The sequence below is a fragment of the Babylonia areolata genome, chromosome 6 (genome assembly GCF_041734735.1).
Source record: "Babylonia areolata isolate BAREFJ2019XMU chromosome 6, ASM4173473v1, whole genome shotgun sequence".
NCBI classification, from domain to species: Eukaryota; Metazoa; Mollusca; class Gastropoda; order Neogastropoda; family Buccinidae; genus Babylonia; species Babylonia areolata.
The window spans coordinates 17,111,516-17,135,289 of NC_134881.1; the positions used below are offsets into that span (position 1 = coordinate 17,111,516).

Genomic DNA, 23,774 nt, shown 5'->3' on the forward strand with positions numbered 1-23,774 from the left:
CTGATACTGAGAACAAGTCAAAAGCCAACTATAAATTAAAGAGTTAAAATACATGACTGGAAAAATAAGCACATATGGATATAACTATACAGTGGCACAAATTTTCACACGTTTATACTCTCTCTCTCTCTCTCTCACACACACACACACACACACACATTCAATGCAGAGGGAAGGGGAATGCAAATAATCTCATGCAAATATCACAACAACAATTCAATAGGGATAGGAGAGAAGATTATATCTGCTGGGTGGTAACATATTATTCAAAAAAGTGAAGAAAAAGAGAAAAAAAAGATGAGCATATAATCATTTCCAAATAAAGTCAGTCAAAAATTCCAGTGTCAAATTTCCATTCCTTTCATAATTAGGATAATAATGATGTAGTAAACATTAGGAAAGCTGTTTCAAAACAGAAGGTATAAAATACACAAAGAGAAGAAACATCATCAAACATGTCCACATTCAATTGAACACAGTCTGTGAGTAATATATATATATAATACAACACATCCACAACAACGGTCAACCACAGTTCCTAATAACAGTAACAACAGTGTTCTCTTTTCCTTATTTTGGCTACATGGATAGACACCACTGATATCACCAACAAATGACCGTAACATCTGACCACATTACTGAACACACTGGCTACATCTTCCAACATTTTTTTCACGACATACACAGATTACGTTATAAAACTGGTCACATGATCAGCTGTCTACCCAGTTATATATTTCAGTGATGCAATTTTACAAGTGGCAGGACAGTTAATAATAATAACACACAGCCACACTGTCGTCATCTGGAGTGTGTCAATCAAAGCAGATTGTAATTCATGACGCAAATTTCCCATATGGAAGAAATCAGACCTACGCCTCGCCTGAGAGATTGACAGGAGAGACCCACTGACTGTGAGAGTTGTCAGAAGAGACCCACTTACTGTGAGAGTTGTCAGAAGAGACCCACTTACTGTGACAGTTGTCTGGAGAGACGCACTGACTGTGTGACAGAGGAGAGACGCACTGACTGTGTGACAGAGGAGAGACGCACTGACTGAGAGTTGTCTGGAGAGACGCACTGACTGTAACAGACGAGAGACCCATTGACTGTGACAGTTGTCTGGAGAGACGCACTGACTGTGACAGTTGTCTGGAGAGACGCACTGACTGTGACAGAGGAGAGACGCACTGACTGTGACAGTTGTCTGGAGAGACGCACTGACTGTGACAGTTGTCTGGAGAGACGCACTGATTGTGTGACAGAGGAGAGACGCACTGACTGTGACAGTTGTCTGGAGAGACGCACTGACTGTGTGACAGAGGAGAGACGCACTGACTGTGACAGAGGAGAGACGCACTGACTGTGTGACAGAGGAGAGACGCACTGACTGTGACAGAGGAGAGACGCACTGACTGTGTGACAGAGGAGAGACGCACTGACTGTGACAGTTGTCTGGAGAGACCCACTGACTGTGACAGTTGTCTGGACAGACGCACTGACTGTGACAGTTGTCTGGACAGACGCACTGACTGTGACAGAGGAGAGACCCACCGACAGTGACAGAGGAGAGACCCACTGACAGTGACAGAGGAGAGACCCACTGACTGTGACAGAGGAGTGACCCACTGACTGGGAGAGGAGAGACCCACTGACAGTGACAGAGGAGAGACCCACTGACTGTGACAGTTGTCTGGAGAGACCCACTGACAGTGACAGAGGAGAGACCCACTGACAGTGACAGAGGAGAGACCCACTGACTGTGACAGAGGAGAGACCCACTGACTGTGACAGAGGAGAGACCCACTGACTGACAGAGGAGAGACCCACCGACAGTGACAGAGGACAGACCCACTGACTGTGAGTTGTCTGGACAGACCCACTGACAGTGACAGAGGACAGACCCACTGACTGTGAGTTGTCTGGACAGACCCACTGACAGTGACAGAGGACAGACCCACTGACAGTGACAGAGGACAGACCCACTGACTGTGACAGAGGACAGACCCACCGACAGTGACAGAGGACAGACCCACTGACTGTGACAGAGGAGAGACCCATTGACAGTGACAGAGGAGAGACCCACTGAGTGTGACAGTTGTCTGGAGAGACCCACTGACTGACAGAGAAGAGACCCACTGACTGTGAGTTGTCTGGACAGACCCACTGACTGTGACAGAGGAGAGACCCACTGACAGTGACAGAGGAGAGACCCACTGACTGACAGAGGAGAGATCCACTGACTGACAGAGAGAAACACTGACTGTGACAGAGGAGAGACCCACTGACTGTGACAGAGGAGAGACCCACTGAGTGTGACAGTTGTCTGGAGAGACCCACTGACTGACAGAGAGACCCACTGACTGTGACAGAGGAGAGACCCACTGACAGTGACAGAGGAGAGACCCACTGAGTGTGACAGTTGTCTGGAGAGACCCACTGACTGTGACAGAGGAGAGACCCACTGACAGTGACAGAGGAGAGACCCACTGACAGCGACAGAGGAGAGACCCACTAACAGTGAGTTGTCTGGACAGACCCACTGACTGTGACAGAGGAGAGACCCACTGACAGTGACAGAGGAGAGACCCACTGACTGTGACAGAGGAGAGACCCACTGACAGTGACAGAGGAGAGACCCACTGACAATGACAGAGGAGAGACCCACTGACTGTGACAGTGGACAGACGTACTGGCTGTGACAGCAAAGAGTCAAAGCGCCAACTGTCAAGCTGATGGTTACCAGGTCTAGAAACTGACCATGAGTCGACTCTTGTGTGCTTGACAATTTTCACACAACTGGAAGATACTAAAAATGGTGAAACCAAGGAGATCTATGAGGAGCAAAAAATAAACAAAGAAGAAAAAAGCCTTTCCTCTTAAGAAGAGGATAAAAATATTCAAATGACGGAGAAGTCCGGGTTGTGGGCAGGGTTATGCCAGGTGACAGTGCGACCAGAACGCACACCACCGTGGGTGGGGGTGTACTGGGTGGGGCTTCCACGGTGAGCGGCAGCAAAGGAGGTGGGGCTTCCTCGAGGGGGCGGGAAGTGGGCGGGGCCCAGGGCGTTGCTGCCCGTGGCTTCAACAAGGGAGGGGCGGCGGTAGGGGCGGGCGGGCATGTTGTTGCCCTCGGCGACAGCCTCTTGGTGCTTGTTCTGCATGGCGTTGCTCACGCGCTGCTGTTCCTCGCGCTGCTTCTGTAGAGTCTGTCGCAGGGTGCGCCGCTTCTGTGGAACACACACACACACACACAACTGAGTTAATGATCAGGTTAAGATGCCTACGCAGTCATTTAAGCTGTAAAAGAAAAAAGATAAACAGCTGACAGTTAACATGGTAACAAAATTTTTTTTAAAGAAACACATTTCAAATGGCAGGAAATGAGCTATTTTTACGGTATTTTTTGGTTACACGGACTAAACACTTTCAATTTAAAAAAATCATTTAAGGAAAAAGCAAGACACTTGTCAAAGTTGGTCCTACTGACATGGAAAGTGACCGAGATAATCATTGACTTCAGCGCCATTGTGGCCAAGTTAGCTGACAGTGACAGTGCTAGTGAGAGAGAAGATGGTTCAAGCGTTAATCGATTACCAAACTTCCCCAGTCGCAAATGGCAGGAAGTCTTACACAGTGTGTTAGTTGCTAGTCTTACTGAAAATGTTGGTGTTGTACATGATCTTTCTGTTTGTGCTTGTCCCATGGATTATTTTTCTCTTTCACTTATGGAGGATATTTTGGAAGACACAGCAGAACTGACAAAATTCTTGAAACACCACACCGTGCGGTTTGTTTGTTTTTCAGATGGCCATCAAATTTCATTTCTTGATTTTTTTTTTTCTTTTTTGCAACATGAGCCTGATAACAAAAAATCCTTTCACAACTTTATTTTGTGCAGAATCCATGAAAAATAACTCTGTGAAACAAAAGAAGGTAATTGTATTCCTAATATTCTTTTTTAATGATTACCTTCTACCGAAAATTACAAGACTTTCGTAATTTCGTAATTGATTAGTGCTGGGTGACCTGGGTGGAAATGGTTCAAAGGTGGAGATTTTTCTGTTCTCTAATGTCAACATATGTGCAGAACCTGCTAGTGCCTAAACCACCTGTATGTGTATACACAGTACATCAAATACACACATTAAAGATCAGGTAATCCTTGTCAGAGTTTGGTGGCTTATGGAAACAGGAACATACTCAGAATGCACATTCTCCAAAACAGAGTAACCCAACATGCACACCCCCCCAAAACAGAGTATGGTTGCCAAAGAGGCGAGGTAAACAACAACAAAAAATGGCCACACATGTAAAAGCCCACTCCGAATTACCAGTGAAATGTGAATTACAGCCCACAAACTGGAAAAAAATTAAAAAAAAGATTACTAACCCACTTGTTCCATCTCCACTGCTACAAGGCAAACATATATAGTCTACATCAAATAATATGCACTTCACTGATTAAAGAAGACTTACCTGCAAGGTGAAGTTTGATCAGAGTTCTAGCCCTTCAGAGGGCACCCTGAAAGAATCATGGTTGTGTGTGCATACTGGCTGTCTGGACCAATCAGTACGTGTCTAACTTGTCTGGGAACTAGTCGCTTACATCGCAGCTTGCGTCATTCAGTTGTTGCTAATTTTTATTCACGGTCTTTGTGCGACTGATTTCAGTTTTCAATCCCTTATTGGATACCTGGTGCATGACACAGTATAAAGTATATCACAGCATATTATCTGCTGCATTGCATAATATGAAGTATATCACAGTATATTATCTGTGTAAATTGATTATCTGTTAATGGAGCTGTTTCCTGGATACCATGGGTACATATTGTTGTGTTTACAACAGATATTCTGTGTTAGCTCTGCCACTGCACCTTACAGGTTTGGCAGAAGCGTTGCAGGTCCCCCCATCTTGCTAAGGATGGTTGCAAGTTTTTACACATGTCAACCCTTACCAAGGAGGTTTGTGCATCATGGATTGAGCAGATCACTTCAGTGGGACACACACCACACAGGTCAAGAGGTAGCCACTGTTCACATTCCCCCATATGAGGTACAACTCACAGCCAGTGAATAAATCAGCAGACTGGCCCAGAAGTAGCCACTGTCCAATATTCATAACTGATCCTTTGCTGATCCTCAGCTTCTGGATGCTTCAGTTTAACTCACTCAGTACGGCCAGTCCTCTCTTCTCCTCTACACAGACCCTTCGGGTGTCCGGTGGGTGTCTGAATGACCCAACCTTTAGCTTCCGTCGTCAGAATTGTGGTATTCTTTGTCAACATTCACCTCTTCAGTATAAGAGCCTTCCACTTGTAATATTTTGATGATGGTAACTGGGGTGAAACGCTGTTAACGTCATCTCTTTCGCCGTTCGTATGGAGAGAGTTAACTCTTTCACTAACATAGACTATTTAAGTCAACCAGACAGTGCACCGCAATAGGCAACTTCAAACGTCATGTTAAAAGGACCATTTTTCTTATTGTAACAAAGCTTGACTGCTGCGCCAGTTTCCCCACCATAGGAACAATAATGACTAGCCTTTTCCCCCTGACTGAGTATAAGTGTTGTTTTGACATGAACCGAAACCTGTGACTGAGAGCATTGCACTGAAAATATTTGGCACTGGGGACTGTTTCCACACAGAAACCTGGCAGTGAAAGAGTTAGAGATATGGTCGAAAGAAGAACACTGACTTGTACAGCAAATGTGGTTAATATGATATTTAGATTCACAACTATAACTTTATGGTCATGTTTTTTGTTTGTTTTTGTGTTTTTTTCAATGCTTTTGCCTTTTTTAGGTTCATGCACAGAAAAAAAAAGTATACAGAAAAAAGTGACTAACTGAAATAGGCTAAGTCAACAAATGAGTGAATGAATAAATAATTAATCAATTCTAATTAAAATTCTTACAAATCAACGGTGTAATTTCTACTTCTACAGAACCAGCAGAAGCAATATTAACCAAGCAATAAGACCAGTGTAATTATGCTGATAAATTCTAATATTCCTCTCAAAAGAAAATGGCACAAAGACTACTTTAAAAAAAATATATATATCATCAACAAGCAGAATACCAGTTCATGCCTGTATTATATATGAATGGATCAATTAACACACAATCTCCACTTTTTTAAACAAATAACTAACTCAGCCTTCCATATTCAAGAAACATCACATGTTTACTTCATTGTAACATTTAATAAACAGAAACGTAATTGGGAAAAAAGACTGGGAGAGTCAAAAATTAGAGAAATTTATTTTAAACAAGGACTAAGAACTGTTACTCTTTTAAATGACAAAGGCACATAACTCAAACCATTCCATTACGTGCCTTTCTTATTAACTCTTTCACCACCTTAGGCAACTTTAGTTGACCAGACAGTTCACCACCATGGGCGATTTTAGTCGACATTGAAGGGTCATGTTAAACAGACCACTTTTCACATTGTTACAAACCTTGACAGCTGCAGCCATCTTTCCTGTGAAATAGGACTAACAAACGACGGGCACAATAGCCAAGTGGTTAAAGTGTTGGACTGTCAATCTGAGGGTCCCGGGTTTGAATCACGGTGATGGCGCCTGGTGGGTAAAGGGTGGAGATTTTTATGATCTCCCAGGTCAACATATGTGCAGACCTGCTAGTGCCTGAACCCCCTTCGTGTGTATATGCAAGCAGATGATCAAATATGCACGTTAAAGATCCTGTAATCCATGTCAGCGTTCGGTGGGTTATGGAAACAAGAACATATCCAGCATGCACACCCCCGAAAATGGAGTATGGCTGCCTACATGGCGGTGTAAAAACGGTCATACACGTAAAAGCCCACTCGTGTGCATACGAGTGAACGCAGAAGAAGAAGGACTAACAAACCTTCGCCCTTTGACCGACTCTGAAGTGAATAAGTCCATTGTGTTGAACTGACATGAACCGAGTTCCATGTGTGTCAGAGCATCAAGTCTAAAATATTTGGCGCTGGGGAGCAAAAAACAGAGAAACTTGGTGGCAAAAGAGTTAAAAGACTAACAGTGCTTATTCTTGTGTAATAAATCAGAAATATAGTAATTACCCAATTAAAGATAATATAATCAGAAGGTTATCAAAATCATGTTGATATATTTCAAAGAAATCATCCAGATTTCCCCACATGAATTTTATCTATCACAGACATCCCTGACCATCCATCCATTCACCCCCTTTGTTATTTACACACCGTTACAGTTGTACCCACCTCCAAAATACCTTAAAAACCACAAGATAAAATTCAGTTCATGTTGTTTACTGCCAAACTGTAAGGGTCACCTACAGGTTGAAAACATAAAATAAAAATGAAATGCTAAAAAGCTAAATAATATAACAAAATTTAAACCTAAATAATCAAAGAGACAAAGCTAAAAAGACAGACCAAAAACAGTGTTTTCCCCAAACTACAAAAAAAAAAATCTACTTTTTTTCATTAAGAAATGGAAAAAAAAAGATTGCTTAGAGCTGAACACTACCAAATGGCTTCAAGGAGTCAGCGTTACAAGTATTTGTGTCTGTTAACATGTAAATCCCAGCTGTCAGTAAAAAGACGTTTCATATCAATACACTTGTCTTGAGGCAGAGAACATGGAGATTCTTTGCCTTTCACATGGTAAGAAAGTAGTGACCAACGAACAGCTTGCAGAGAACAGTCTTCATTTTCTCATGATTGGAATAAACCCATTAAGATCTGACTTGTGGCGGGTCTGGAAGAAAAAGTCTGTTGTCTTCCTATCAGCTCTGTTCAGTCAGGAATATGATCTTTGTAAAGGAAAGAATATCATGACTTTGTTACGGAAAGGAAATCATGATCTTTACCCACTGATAAAAATAACCCTGCGACAAAAAAAACACATACATACTACTAATAAAGTACATACATTCTCTTAAGCACACACGCACATGCATGCTGACACACTCCTTTACACGCACACACACTCTTTCTCATAAACACACACATACACACACACACAGTATCTCTTTCAATATATCTATGATACTATCAATCAAGTTAGTTTTATCCACTTTCAATGTGTCTATGATACTATCAATCATGTTAGTTTTATAAGATCTATTAGTTTGAGGAACTGTCATGTAAAATTATGAACTGAAATGTGTTATACAGTTACAGAATGAATCACTTTGTGTAATGTTAATTTTTTTTTTTTTTTTTTTTTTTTAGTGCTAAGGCTACATTAGGACTCAGTGACACATTAATGAATTAGTCTGAGTGATAATCACAAGCTGCACGAGTTCAGGTGACAACTGTGAATGGCAACATTAGTCCTTGAGACAACCATGAAAGGATCAGTCTGTGAGGAAAACAAATTTGATCAGTTTGCATGGCAGTGATGAATTAGACTGGTCAGTGTGGGTTTTGTTAATTGATGTGAGGGACTGTAAAATGTATGTGAAAAGATCCAACCTTGGTGAGGATGATCAGCTGTATGTACAAGTCGGTGAAAACGATGAGTCACTGTTAGTCTGTCAGTGGGTAACCACTCCCCATGCAAATCATAGCACCCACAGCGGACAGGCAGGCAGGCAGGCAGGCAGTGATGAACAAGGCACCCACACACCATATTTTTCAGACTATACTGGGTGATTCTGCTTCGCTTTATATTTTCTGTATTTTTTTGTTTACTGTCTACAGTTGTGATAGCAGAACAATCCATGGTCAGCAATTAAACATTCTCACACACTAAAATCATAATCACTACTAGCAAAACATACTTGAAACCCTGAGTGAATACACCTGGTATTCTCAATAGTTTCTACTGCAAAGAAATGCGTCTTCTTCTGCTTACATGTGCATATGTGCACATGTGTGTGCGTGCCAATATCAGTAACCTATTTCAATTTTTCAGGCTGTGAACAACAGATTATCTAAGACAACATAGTTCTGATCCCTGCTGAAATCTGTTGGTGTTTTTTATCTACTGATAAAATACTTTCTGGAGTTCCAACTGTCTATTCTTCATGGATGTAAAATATTAATAAGAGATCAAGAAAAACAGTCAAAACTACAAATCATCACATGGAAGGTCTTTTGCAATGAACCCTTTAGCACAGACTGCAAACAACTGCCATGATCTCATCACTATTACTACAGATATTCCAAAATTGTGCAGCATCGTCAAGCTGCCATTGGGTTTTTCTAAACTCTGTGACAATACAATCGACAGACAGAAATGATATACAAATCAAACGTTTCTGAATACAAGAAAACTGATCCACCGATAGTCTGAAAAACAGGGCTGTGCTTCTAGGAAGGAGACTCTAAAGTGTCCAATGAGATGGAGGCATTTACCGCTCACTGTCGGATGGCTACTTCGTCTGGTGGTTCTCTCAACGTTTGCAGATACTGCCACGTTTCACGCAGCTTTTTACGCTTCTGAAACCCCAGTGAGGAAAGGAACAACACCAACATCATCACACGGAAAGCCACGGGTCGCAGACAAGCAGAACATTGCCAGCACAGCACATCACCAGCAAAGTGATCAAAGAATTCAGACACTCATAACCAGCAATAAAGAAGACTGAATGCAATCACATCTTCTCAAAAACAAAGCACAGACAAAAAAAAAAAAAAGAAAAAAGAAAAAAAAAGGGGGTTCTTCCAGACAACTTTATACTGAGCATGACAGAACAACATTCATGAAAAATCAAATCTCTATGGACTTTACATATTATTTCTAATGAAAAAACCCCATCACTTTCACATACAAATCTTTCCATTCAGAATCCCTTTACCCAGTACATTCCCTATTGTACTAGTGCCTACACTCTGACACACACAAATGCACAGGCACACATGCACATACATATATTGTATTACTTTTTGTCACAAGAGATTTCTCTATGTGAAATTCTTGCTGCTCTCCCTAGGGAGAGCTCATTGCCACAGTGCAGAGCCACCTTTCTTTCTGTTGACAAATTTATTTGTGTTTACATTCAAAGTGGTTTTTTCTACAGAATTAAGCCAGGAACAACCATTTTGTTATCGAGGGTTCTTATATATGTGATAAATGCATGCTGTACACAGGACCTTGATTATCATCTCATCCAAATGACTAGCACTCAGACCGCTACTAAAGGTCTAGCAGAGGGGCGGTTGGGGGGGTGGGGCGAGGGGAGGGTAAAAATCCCAGTTCATAAACGGGGATTTAACCCATGTCCACTGACTTCCTGGATGAGCACATTGCCACAAGCCCACCACTCCTCAATATGTCAAGTTCTCTTTGAGTCTGCAAATTTCGGAATTGATGTTTCTTCCTTTTGTTTGACATGATATGAAAAGATGGGACACAGCTGTAAAAAGTTGCCAGTTTAAAACATTTACTCCCCAAAATATTACCATTACTACACACCAGCTTTTCTAACAGCAATCTCCCCCTCCTCACCTTCATTCCTACCCCACCAAAAAAAAAAAAAAAACTTTTACACTTTTACACAGCAACAGTATTACAACAACAAACACCAAGTATAGAGCATGACCTTAAAACAACAACTACAACAGCAAAATATGTAGACTTTACACCACAAACATCAGGAATATAATCAAACATGACAACATCAATACACAATGGGAAGGAGAAAAGAGAGGTAAAATAAAAACAGAATAACAGCTCAAGAATGAGATCTGTACAGTACATACTGCAAAACTTAAGGAAAACAAACAGGTTACTGGACATTACACTGAAAGAAAAAAAGAAAAAAAAATCAGACACAGACAAATGGACACATACAGAAACACACACAAATCAACACCCTGTTTCTGCATATATAAGGGCATTCTTCCATCGGAATATAAAAAAAAAAGTAATAAAATGTTTATTTAAAAAAATATAACAATGAAGAGCATACAATGGTATTTCTGCCATCCAAAAAAATAGGAAAGCAATGATAAAATATAATGTGCTTTTTCTTAATTGTCCCGTTTCAGTTTTATTTTCAGATACTCAGAGGCGTCACTGCTGTCGGACAAATCCATATCTGTTACACCACATCTCCTAGGCAGATGCTTGACCAGCAGCATAACCAAACATGCTCAGTCAGGCCTTGAGTGCATGCATGTGTATTTGTGTACCTATCAGAGTGGGTTTTTTCTACAGAATTTTGCCATAAGAAAATACTAGGTGCCATGGGTTCTTTTTCAGTGCACCGACTGTGTGCTGCACATGGGGCCTTGTTTATCGACTCATCTGCATGGCTAGATGCTATTTTCGATTTTCCATTCAAGCTTAGAAGAAAGGGTGTGAGTGGGATTCAAACCCAAACCCTCATGGACTCTGTATTGGCTGATGAGCGTCTTATCCACACTGCCACCTTCCTGTCTGGAAGTTGTTTGGGTGGTTTGGGTTTTTTTCAGTTTCAGTTTCAGTTTCAGTTGCTCAAGGAGGCGTCACTGCGCTCGGACAAACCATATACGCTACACCACATCTGCCAAGCAGATGCCTGACCAGCAGCGTAACCCAACGCGCTTAGTCAGGCCTTGAGAGAAAAAAAAAAAAAAAAAAAAAAAAAAAAAAAAGGGGGGGGGGGGGGGGGGGTCTTTTTCAAACATGTAACAATAAAATAACGTTTTAAAATAAAATTCCGTAACACCTTCAGTACAAAAAGGGAGATCAACAACAACAACAACAACAAAGAAAGCAGCCCGACCAAAAAGCGACAGTACGTGAAGCCTGGGGGTAGCACTGACCTCGATATTTCCACGCCAGCGGTCGGCAGCGTTCCTGGCCAGCTCCAGCTCTTTCTCCTTCAGCCCCCGGTGACGCTTGTAGGCAATCTCCACAAAGATCAGCAACACACCCGCCACTATGCCACCCGCCACCATCATGAATACACCTGGACACACCATCACAGCGTTATCAGCATAAGGTCAGTCACACCTGGACACCCCGTCAGAGTTATATGCTTACAGTACACACTGGACACACCGTCACAGTGCTATCAGCATAAGGTCAGTCACACCTGGACACCCTGTCAGAGTTATGTGCTTACAGTCACACACACCTGAACACAGACACAAAGACAGATATGTGCGTAAAGATAAACACGCCTGGACGCATCAAACACAAAAAGCATTATGAGCAAAGGGTCAGACACACCTGGACTCATCACACAGAGTTATGTGCGTAAGGACAGACACACCTGGACACGTAACACACACAAAGAGCATTATGAGCATAAAGTCAGACACACCTGGGCACATCAAACACAAAGAGAATTATGTGCATAAGGACTGACACACCTGGACACATATCGCACACAAAGAGCATTTTGAGCATAAAATCAGACGCACCCGGACACATCAAACACAAAAAGTGTTATGAGCGCATGATTAGAAACATCTGAAAACATCAAACACAAATTAAGTTATGTGCATAAGGACAGATTCACCTGGACACAAACACAAAGAGTGTTATGAGGTAAGGTCAGACAAACTCTAATTTCCTGGGAAAAGAGCAATATGAGCACAGGGTTACACACACCTGGACACATCACACACACACACACACACACACACACACACACACACACACACCCAGCCAACCACCCCAAACACACCCACACCCACACACACCTGCCATGTTGGTCAGACCCAGTGTGGCCGGGGCAGAGTTCCCCTCAGGGCACTGGGACTTGCTGTCCACCAGGATCCATCGGTTGTCCAGTTCTTCCATCACCCCGCCTGTGTTAACACATCACGACATCATCATCACATGACCCACCTGTGGAAACACATTGCCACATCACTCTCCCGTGTTAACACATCACCACATCACCATCACATAACCCTCCTGTGTCAACACATCACTACATCATCATCACACAACCCTCCTGTGGAAACACATCACCACATCCCGTCAAACAACCCTCCTGTGTTAACACATCACCACATCCCATCACACAACCCTCCTGTGTTAACACATAACACATCATCATCACACAACTCCCCTGTGTTAACACATCACCACATCACATCACCCGCTTGCGTTAACACATCACCACATCATCACACAGCCATCCTGTGTTAACACATCACCACATCATCATCACACAACCCTCCTGTGTTAAGACATCAACATATCACCCGCTTGTGTTAACACATCACCACACAGCCCTCCTGTGCTAACATATCACATCACCAAACCCTCCTGTGTTAACACATCACCACACAACCCTCCTGTGTTAACACATCACCTGCCTGTGTTAACACATCACCACATCATCACACAGCCCTCCTGTGTCAACACATCACCACATCATCATCACATCACCCTCCAGTGTTAACACATCACTACATCATCATCACACAACCCTTCTGTGTTAACACATCACCCTCCTCTGTCAACACATAATCACCACATCATCCCCCAGTGTTAACACATCACCACATTACCATCAACACAATCACCGCATCATCATCACACAACCCTCCTCTGTTAACACATCACCACACAACCCCCTGTATTAACATAACACCCTCCTCTGTTAACACATCACCACATCAACATCATCACATCAAACAATTTAAAAAAATCAATAATAAGAACGATAACAATTATGATCTATAACAACAGCAACAACAACAGAAACAATAATAATAATAATGATGATGATGATAACAATACCTACCAGCTGAGTGAAAAAAAAACAACAAAAAAACAAAAACAAAGGCCACTCACTCTCATGCAGTTCCAGCACTGCCAAGGACACTGGGTGGGTCCAGTGACTGTTCTTGCGCAGTCCAATGCCCAGCCCCGAGCGACCAAAGAGGTCACCAGCCGTGGTCAGGTCGCAGTCGTTGGCCGCCTCGAACTCCAGGCGTGGGGAGTCCCAGATGAAGGCCTGCAGGTCTCTGCACACGTCACCAATCAATCAATCAATCAGTCAATCAATCAATCAGTCCATACATCCATCCATCCACCAACCAACCAACCAACCCCTTTAATGTCTGAAACACATCCTGTACTGAAATTTGATTTCAAGCTCCTCATGAGACAGGGACAAAAAGTTAGAAGCTATTATAAGAAAAAAATAATAAAAACAGTCATGTCATCATAAGACTAGAAAGAGACAAAGACAAGCCCAGGGTTGACCAACAGAGTTGCACCCCCTTAATCATAACAACAATGTTGAGGACATATCTTAGTGTATCCTTGAAACAGAAGTCGCTGCATGTACATTCTACATTTAAATTTGACCTATCACTTCTAAAAAGCTCTCGTCAAGAGGGTATCAGCTCAAATTTTCTTCACATGGTATAAATAAATCTTTTGTGACTTTAATGGGTATTCAACTGCACTGAAATTGTGTGTGCTTTTTTTGGAGTGTTTCTGGTAACTGCAAGGTTATTAAGGCAGCAAAAGGACTTTTTTCCCCTGAAATAATACTTACCGTAAAGTTCGGTCTATAAGCCGCGACTTTTTACCCCAGCTTCAACCTCTGCGGCTTATACAATGATGCGACTTATTTGCGGATTTTAACGATCCTGGGAGTGTCACGTTCTCGTCTATTCTTAGCTGCCCTTCAACTCACCAAAATCATGATTTCTGTCCATGAATTTGGATGAGTGCCTTCAGATCAGCATTCAGTTCTACTCTGCTCAAGTGTACACCCTCATCATGCCAAAAACGCGATGTTATGCCTATGATGCTGAAGGCGATCGATCTAGCAGACGACAGTGCAAGCGACGAACCAGCAGCGACCACCACCTTCATGTTCAAGAAGTGAAAGCGAGGCTGAAGTCAGTGATAAGATGGCGGAGGAAGCTGTGCTGGTTCTCTTCAGCTCGGACACTGAAGACGAAGATTTTAGTGGAATCAGTGAGCAGGATGACGTTGAATAAATGTGACTATCCCTAAATTATGGATCTTATTTTCGTTGTGTTTATTTATTATTTTTTTGTGGCACTAGCAGTATTTTCACTTGCTTTTCTTTGTGTTGTTCCCACTTGTGTTTATTTCATAACCTACAGTATCGACAGCTTTTCTGTAGTATCGGTATGTTCCGGTACCGGAAATAAGTGCGGTTTATAAACCAGTGCGGCTTATGTATGTATAAAGTTCAATTTTTTCCAAAATTTAGTGGGTGCAGCTTATATACCAGTGCGCTCAATAGACCGAACTTTACGGTAATTCAACAAACTTACTGTGACTTACTATTGCAGACACTAACAGGGGTCTGATTCTTGTCCTGTGCAAAATACTGATCTCTATTGGACAGACCGAAATGAAAGTGCCTATGGTTGGCTATCCCCTTTTCTCTTATTACCTCCCTGCTGTTTATATATGAAAATACAGAGGTGTGCATGTGAGTGTGTGTATGTGTGTGTGCTTCCAACTGATTGGACTTTATGTGTAATGCAACGGCAAGGTTTTAAAAAGCAGTGTGACATAATGTAACAATGGAGTTATGACAAAAAATCTGATTCCATAAATGGGGTTCTTTAACTTAGGAGATATTCCATGGTATGTTTTTCTCACTCCTTCTCTCTGCTATCTGTGTGTCTGTCTGTCTCTGCAATCTACCTTTTTACTAGTCATCAGTTGCATAACTTACTGTGCTCCTAATATTCCAATAACCAAAACAAAAAACAAAACAAAAAAACAAGAAAAGGGGATTCTGGATAACTGTGGCAGGTAATATACCAAGAGAGGTGACTAGCCAAAGCTACTTCAGTTTCTCTGTTTTGGTGGACAAGAAGTTTGCACAGGACAGGAACTGAATAATTGCCGCAGTCTGTACCAGGGGATCACGGTACAGTATGTGTAATAAAAAAAAAGGGGGATTCTGAGTAACTGTGTCAGTTGAGAAGCCTTTCCACTAACCCAATGCGGACAGCCTCAATGGCGGATGCAGCATTAGGGTAGTTCTTGTCTTCCATGTTGCGATACATCGTGGAAAGTTCCACCTGGCGTTTGAAGTACATCTCCACTGCACTGTCTTTCACGGTGGCGTAACGGAAGTTTTCATTGGGGTTTCTCAGCTGTCAAACACACTCTACAGTTACAATTTCATTAACACTCTGTGGGAGGTTTTATCAAACACATGCTCACACAAACAAGCACCCAGACAGGCATGCAATTACACAAAAATGTCTGTGTGTTGACATATACAGCTACACACTTAAGTACACACTGCATTATTAAACACATGCAAAAAAACAAATACATTCAGTCACCACTCCTAATTTCCGCATACACATCATAGAAAGAGGCACAAACACACACATATACACTTACACATATATGCACACCCAATCGCTCACCCACACACACACACACACACACACACTTACCCTGGGATCATCGATGCCAGAGATGCGGGCTTCAGGTCGGTCCAAGACAAGGAAAGCAGCCAGGTTAGCTGTGTAGGAGGCGACGATGATCATGGCAAAACCAGCCCACACCATCCCCAGTACACGAGCACTGAAACTGCGAGGGGTACCTGAAAGCATATCAGTTCATGTGCACTGAAAATATGAGGACATGTTAATGTGCACTGAAAATATGGAGGGTACATGTCAAGACCAAATTTTGCACACTGAAATTGTGATAGAATCTGAGACCAACACGCACACACAGACAAACTGAAATTCTGAGGGATGTGGTGCAAACAAAAGTATATGTACCCTGCAACAGAAAGGCGTGAAAATTAAATAACAGTACAAGTACATTTCTAACTCAATAAACATCTGACAGCAAATAAACAAGCAGTAAACAATGAAGGACACATACTTCAAACGATTCTAAAATAGCACTGTTTTTACCTGTTTTAATGCCCCAAACCAGTTCCATGTACTAATGATTTACTTTTTTTCTACTATTCATTTTCATTTTGTATGTTAATACTTTACATAAACCTTGGGTGGGCTCTCAAAGCCTGAACAGCACGTTTGGATAATGTGAAGATCAGGCATCTGTTTTTGTTTTTTAAACAGCTAATGTGGTGTAGTGCATATGGAACAGCCTGCTCGCTTTGACTTGATTCTGAAACTGACCTTTGTTGAAAACCAAAATATGCATAATAGGAAAAGGGGATTCATCAATATTTCATGATTCAAGGTCTGATTATTCTGGTATGCTAACTGCTAGCGCTCAGCATTGCTCCCAACCTTCAGCATTACATTAGAGGTAAGGAACAAGGATCCTTAGTATTTCATAGCTGTGGGCTGATTACTACTGAATGCTGATTAATGCACTGGGAGGCACCATGGCAGAATCTGTTAGTCATGGAACTTTTTACGGCAGTGTTCACCAGTGATCAGGATTAGAGACCCCATTTCTTCAATGTGTTGTGTCATTGAAAAAAACACACTTGACTCTGATTTTCCTCATTCCACCCAGGTGTGAATGGATGTATGCCTGACCGGCTGAGGAAGGTTGAGGAAGGTGACAACAGTGGAAAGAGAGGATTGGAAAGAGTAGGTATGAATTCAATGCCCCACTGTCCATTATCCCTTTAGCTGCCTTAGTCGCCAAGCAGTGACTTGCAGCGAGAATACTACAGTCATCGCAGGGCAACTTGCAGGGAGAACGCTGCTGGTGCTTATCAGCAATTTAAGCATTAGAGTTATCAAACTTGTGCTCCTCTTCAATGAATATCACCAAACTTAGCCAGCACTTCCTGCCATATGTACCGGAAACATCCTTCTCATTGTTGAACCAACTCTCCTGGATGCTTTTTTTTCAGCCAGTTCAGATTGTAAACAGCAGTCTTGCTTCAGAACACGACATACAGAACAGCAAACTGCAAGTCTAACTGAAAGTCAATTGGTGGAAAATGATTTTGCTGCTGACAGTGACAGTGGAGAAGAGATAGTGCTACATGGCAGCAAACTGACGAGTAGCACTGACGGCTCTGCTGCATGACCAGTTTTCAGCTGTACTGTGTGGCTGACTTAGCCGGCTAACTGCTGTTAGCAGCTTGAACATACCTGGCAATGTAGGGTTAAAGAACAAAGGAGAGGATTTGGCCCGCCTTCCTTCCTATACCAAACCCAAGACAATGTATGACAGTCAGTCATGTTTGACAATGACAATCAGAACAGCAGAGGAGGTAACTGCAGTCCCGACTATCTGGGTGAGAATCTGATTATAGTGGAGAGTGTCTTGCCCAAGTTACATCCCCACTCTCTCGGTCAAGAGCCCCAAGACACAATGAATTTGAATTAATTGTCCCAATGGCCGCATATCAGACTACAGGACTTTTAGCTTTGAACTCCCCACCTTCACCGATGCCGCTGTTGAGGAGCACCCCCCAGGAGAACCACATGGCCGACGACAGGTTGAGAGCGTCCTCCTCCGTGTCCTCGGACTTGGCCAGCTTGAAGCGGCCAAAGGGAGAGAAGCGGTCCAGGAGGTAGAGCACCAGGGCCACCACGTGCACTGACAGGCCCACCAGGATCCACAGCGTGTCCTGGAACGGCTGCAGGAAGGAGGCCAGGCTCGAGTCCTTCTGGGTCTGTCAGAAACAATGAATAATAATAATATTAATAATAGTAATATTAATGATAATGATGATAATGATAATGATCATCAGTTTCAGTTTCTGTTCCAGTTTCTCAAGGAGGCGTCACTGTGTTCGGACAAATCCATATATACGCTACACCATATCTGCTAGGCAGATGCCTGACCAGCAGCATAATCCAACGCGCTTAGTTTAGGCCTTGAGTGCATGCATTTATATTTGTGTACCTATTAGAGTGGATTTCTTCGACAGAATTTTGCCAGCTAACAACACTCTCGTTGCCATAGGTTCTTTTTCAGTGTGCCAAGTGCGGGCTGCACACGGGACTTCAGTTTATTGTCTCATCCGAATGACTAGACACTAAGTTTGATTTTCCAGTCCAACTTGGGAGAAAGGGTGAGAGCAGGATTCAAACCCACACCCTCAATGGACTCTCTATATTGGCAGCTGAGCATCTTAAACCATTCTGCCACCTTCCTCCATAATGATCATCATCATAATCATAATAGTAATGATAATAAGAAAATAATAGTACATTCTTCCAGCGCTTTCAAGCCTCTCAAAGCACTTTACAATTATACGTCAGTCAGACACAAAGCACACAACACCCACCCACACACACATATACACAGATACAGACAGAAACACACACACACACACACACACACACACACACACACACACAGAGGCAAAATTGGGATCACCAATTTGGTGAAATCGACACGCAGTGACACATCACCCCAAAAACCAAGCACCTACCCTCCTACCCCAATCCCCCTCCAAGCCTTACCTTCCTGAAATGTTCTCTAGTTGTATATATCATAGATCTGCTATATAAGTGAACAAATACATGCAGCTGATGATCATTCAACAAAATGTTGAAGAAAACAGAGGTAAACAGTCTTGGTTGTTTATTCTGCCATGCTTGGATACCAAGAGACACGGAGGTTATCAAGGGGACATTACTCATCTCAACATCACACTGGCTCTACGATGAGTTAGCGGTAAAGTAACATCATATCACACTTACCTTCTTCACCAGGATGTTCAGACCTTGGTACTTGAAGGGCTTGGTGAAGTCGATGAACTGGGCCCGCTCAGGGTTGATGGTCAGGGGGGCCACAATCAGGTCTGCCTTTCCGTCGATCAGCTCTCCCATCATGCCGTTCCACTGCTTCGAATCAGAGTTGTTTCGCTGAAATGAGTTGATAACTGCCGTGTTAAGTTTTGAATAATAATAAGTTGTAATAAGTGCAAAGTAGCCGGTGATCATGATATGTCACCAGCTGACTTTAAAGGATCTTCATTTTTCATGCATTTTATTCTAAAACCTTTCAGCGCCAAGCATATTCTATGCTCAGTGACAACTATTTACCAAGGGGTTTTTGGTCAAGGAGAGTAACAAAATTCTAGCATGCAAACTACTGGGGGGAAAAAAAAATATATATATACATAATTTATCCTTTTCTGAATGGAAAATGAACACGCCATTCAATTATGATAATTTTACATGAATTTTATGATTCTGTGATAGGAGAATTCTTACACTGATGCAGACAGATATTTCCATACTGGGGGCACTTTTTTTGCACACTGGAAATGGACGGAAATTTCCATCCTATGGCATTCAAAGGGGTTAAAGTATTTTGTCTGACAGTAATTACGTCTAAATGGAACCATATCTCTGTTATCATCATCATCTTCTCATTTGCAGTTTACAATTGGAGATTAGCCCAATGTATCTCCGTTAAACACCAAACAATTTCCGTCCCTTTAACTCTTTCACTGACAAAGGTGACCTTTGTCAACTGGACAGTGCACCGCCACAGGCAACTTTAGTCAACATTGAGGATTCATGTTCAATGGACCATTTTTCACATTGTAGCAAAGCTTGACAGCTGCAGCAAGTTTCCCACCAATAGAATAATGACTAACCTGTGACTGACAGCATCGTTTCTAAAATATTTGGTGCTGGGGAGTGTTTTTCACACAGAAACTTGGTGGTGAAAGAGTAAAGGTCACCTCACACCACGTTGCTATTCTCAGAGAGCATTTGATCTAAAATATTTGGCACTTGAGAGTGTTCTTCACAAAGAAACTTGGTGGTGAAAGAGTCAACCAAGGGTGGAATCAGGAGGCGGGGCTGACAGACTGTGGCAGAAAGCATGTACTGACCTTCTCAAAGGAGCCGAAGAGGCCATCCTGGCTGAGGTGGATGGTGAAGTTGAACTTGCGTTTCTCTGCTATCTTCTGCAGCATGTCCATACAGTAGCCAGCACAGCACTTCACCTCACCTGGGCCAGGCGATGGGTATGGTGGTTATATCATGTGAAAACGCACACACACATACACACACACACACACACTATCTCTCTCTCTCTCACTCTTACACACACACACAAACACACACACACACACATACTAAAAACAAACACACTTGACAGAAAAAGATATCTTTAAAAAAGGGTAGTGTTGCACTGTGGAAACAAGCTCTTCCAGCCTTAATTTCACTCAAAGAAGTGTGCTGCGATAAAATTTAATACAACACAATACAAAACAACACAACACAACACACAACATACACAACACAGCACAATCAAAAAACAATGCAATGCACACATTTTTGTTTTAGTTTGATAGTCGTATCCAACAATTACCACCAGAACAGCAGAGGAGGCAATTGCTGTCCTGAATATCAGGTCTAGAATTTGATTATAGTGGACAGTGTCTTGCCCAAGTTACATCCCAACTCTCTCTTCCATGAGGGTTCTTGGACAATTGGCGTTGAGATGGTTCCCAAAGGCCTAAGCCCCAAAGGCTGCTGCACTAAGAGCCAGTGCAATCTTGCCTCTCAGTTTGAGAGTCATAGTCCTTCACAAAAGACTAAGCTGTAAATGACATCTATTGCAATGGAGAAACCATTGATCATACAGCTCTCACTTTGCTGTTGGCCCAACAGATGTAAGCTTAAGTCAATCCACGATATAAGCTGAGCATCTGTGGCCAAACACTTTAAAGACACAAAAAGCCCCAAAACAGAAGCATACAGATGAACACACAAGAGCTGTGTCCCTACCACTGGTGAAGTTGTGGCAGGGGAAGGAGTAGCTGTCTTCCTTCAGGGCCTTGCAGACACCGTCCTCTGGCATGTCCACCACGTCCACAAAGGGGATCTCTCTCAGCGTCACCACCTGCCTCACATCATCATCATCAGCGCTCACACCTGCACCATCATCATCACCTCACACACATCTCTTCATAATCTCTTGTGATATATTTAATGTAACAGGGTGGAAGATCACTTTGGTGACTGGTGCTGAACACAGTTTGTTAACTGGATTTCTTCTTCTTTTCTTTTCTTTTCTTTTTTTTTATGGCAGCTTTTTCACATTGACCACATGATGGCAATTTCACACTAATCACATGAAGATAACTACAAAAGAAACCAATAAGCATCTATGACAACAGCTGAGCTAACCGTGACTAACTCAAAGGCCTGACTAGCTCACTGGGTTATGCTGCTGGTCAAGCATCTGCCTAAAATGTGGTGCAGTGTAAATTTGTCTGAAGGTAAACAACACCTCTTTGGGAAAATGAAAGTAAAAACAGAAACTCACCGTGATGTTGCGCTTGATGCGCAGACCCTTCGGTTTGACGGTGACCCCCCCTGGCCATGTGATGTTCTGGGACATGCGCAGAGGTTGAGGCGTCTCCCCATCCTTGGCTGCTGTCGGTGGAGGCTACACACAGACACCACAACAGATCTGAGATCAAAGCAGAGACACAAGAGCTGAAAACCTTCTTATTCAAAGCAACATGACATGCAGTATACATATATGAAGCAATTACACAAACAAAAAAAGACCATTAAAACCAGAATTAACAAGCAGTATAAAGATTTGAAGTTCCTAACAAATGTAAAAAGACCAGTTAAAGTTGAGTTTATATGCAGTACAAACATTTGAAGTAATTATACAAATACAAAATGGACCATTTAGAGTAAAGTTAACATGAAGCATAAATATTTGAAGTAATTACAAAAACATACAGACCAGTTATAGTAGAGTCAACTTCCTCTGCATAATTTTTTCCCAAACTAAAGAGGAGTTCACTTTCTGCACTTTATTTGCTCAAAAACCATGTAATCCAAACATATAAGAGTTGAAGTCCAGTTAACATGAAGTACACATATTTGAAGTACTTACACATACATAAAGACCATTCAAAGAAGTGTTAACTTCCTCCACTTGATTTGTTCCAAAACTAAAGAAAAATTAACTTTCTGCACTTAATTTGTTCTACAAGCATGTATGCAAACACAAAATGGCAATCAAAATGGCATGAACTTTGTACTCTTATTTTGCTAAAAAAATAAAAAACTAAAAACAGCTTGTTTTCAAGCTTAAACCAATTGAATAATATACATTATTACACCAAATTACATGCACGCACGCACACATGTACACACACGCATGTACACACACGCAAACACATGCACACAGTCACACACACACACACACACACACACACACACACACACACAGGTACTTTTGACTCAGCCCAATCAAATCAAGCTCTCGAAACAAAAACAAAAGTCTCACTAAATCAATACCGACTCAGGAAAACAGTCTCACAATCACTAATTCACAATGGAAACAAACATCACCACCAACAACACACATACATTCTGGAGAAAAGATCTCACAATCAATGAAACACATTAAGCAGCACTGCACTGTATTAAGAAGCTATTCCTTTAAAACCTGGTTTTTGTAACAACCTACCAAAATGTAGCCAATGAGTATATTGTTATTTTGTTTCATACACCCCAGTTAAACTCCTCATTCCCTCATATTACTAAATGGGTCATTTTCATCCAAACTGATACGTTTTAGACCATCTGTTCAAGAACACTTTTATTCTATAAATACAATCAAAATAATCAAAATTACTGAAAAATATGTAAATACAGACACCCACCCCCACCCCTACACACCCCCACACACACATAAACATGTATGCATGCAAATGCATGCATATGCACATGTTAGCTCAGGCACACACTAAAATACACACACACACACACACACACACACACACACACACACACACACAACCCCACCCAAAATCACACATTCAGACATGCTCTCTATGCATGTATGCACTTACAAATACACAGACATAGATACACACAAACACACCTCATGTCACTGATCAGTTTTCCTGGTCTTTGAAATTAGAGCCCAAAGCCGAGTGCTCC

At 42.1% G+C, this 23,774-nt stretch overlaps 1 protein-coding gene across 3 annotated transcripts in view; it reads right to left on the minus strand.

Moving 5' to 3' along the window:
* Nucleotides 1-265: 265 nt before the first annotated feature.
* Nucleotides 266-23,774, minus strand: part of LOC143282791 (glutamate receptor ionotropic, NMDA 1-like) — a 37,467-nt gene continuing 13,958 nt past the window's right edge. For 2 of the 3 annotated variants that reach the window (XM_076588557.1, XM_076588556.1), the window contains exons 7-17: nucleotides 22,132-22,254; nucleotides 21,591-21,705; nucleotides 20,690-20,808; nucleotides 19,545-19,709; nucleotides 18,274-18,508; nucleotides 16,344-16,492; nucleotides 15,874-16,031; nucleotides 13,729-13,901; nucleotides 12,624-12,731; nucleotides 11,739-11,884; nucleotides 266-3,230 (exon numbers count right to left, since the gene is read on the minus strand). In XM_076588557.1, coding sequence (XP_076444672.1) covers nucleotides 2,901-3,230; nucleotides 11,739-11,884; nucleotides 12,624-12,731; nucleotides 13,729-13,901; nucleotides 15,874-16,031; nucleotides 16,344-16,492; nucleotides 18,274-18,508; nucleotides 19,545-19,709; nucleotides 20,690-20,808; nucleotides 21,591-21,705; nucleotides 22,132-22,254 — 1,821 coding nt within the window. In that variant the 3' untranslated portion in view covers nucleotides 266-2,900. Of the gene's footprint in view, nucleotides 3,231-9,344; nucleotides 9,429-11,738; nucleotides 11,885-12,623; nucleotides 12,732-13,728; nucleotides 13,902-15,873; nucleotides 16,032-16,343; nucleotides 16,493-18,273; nucleotides 18,509-19,544; nucleotides 19,710-20,689; nucleotides 20,809-21,590; nucleotides 21,706-22,131; nucleotides 22,255-23,774 lie in introns of all 3 variants that reach the window. The other variant, XM_076588558.1, reaches the window with a different exon arrangement.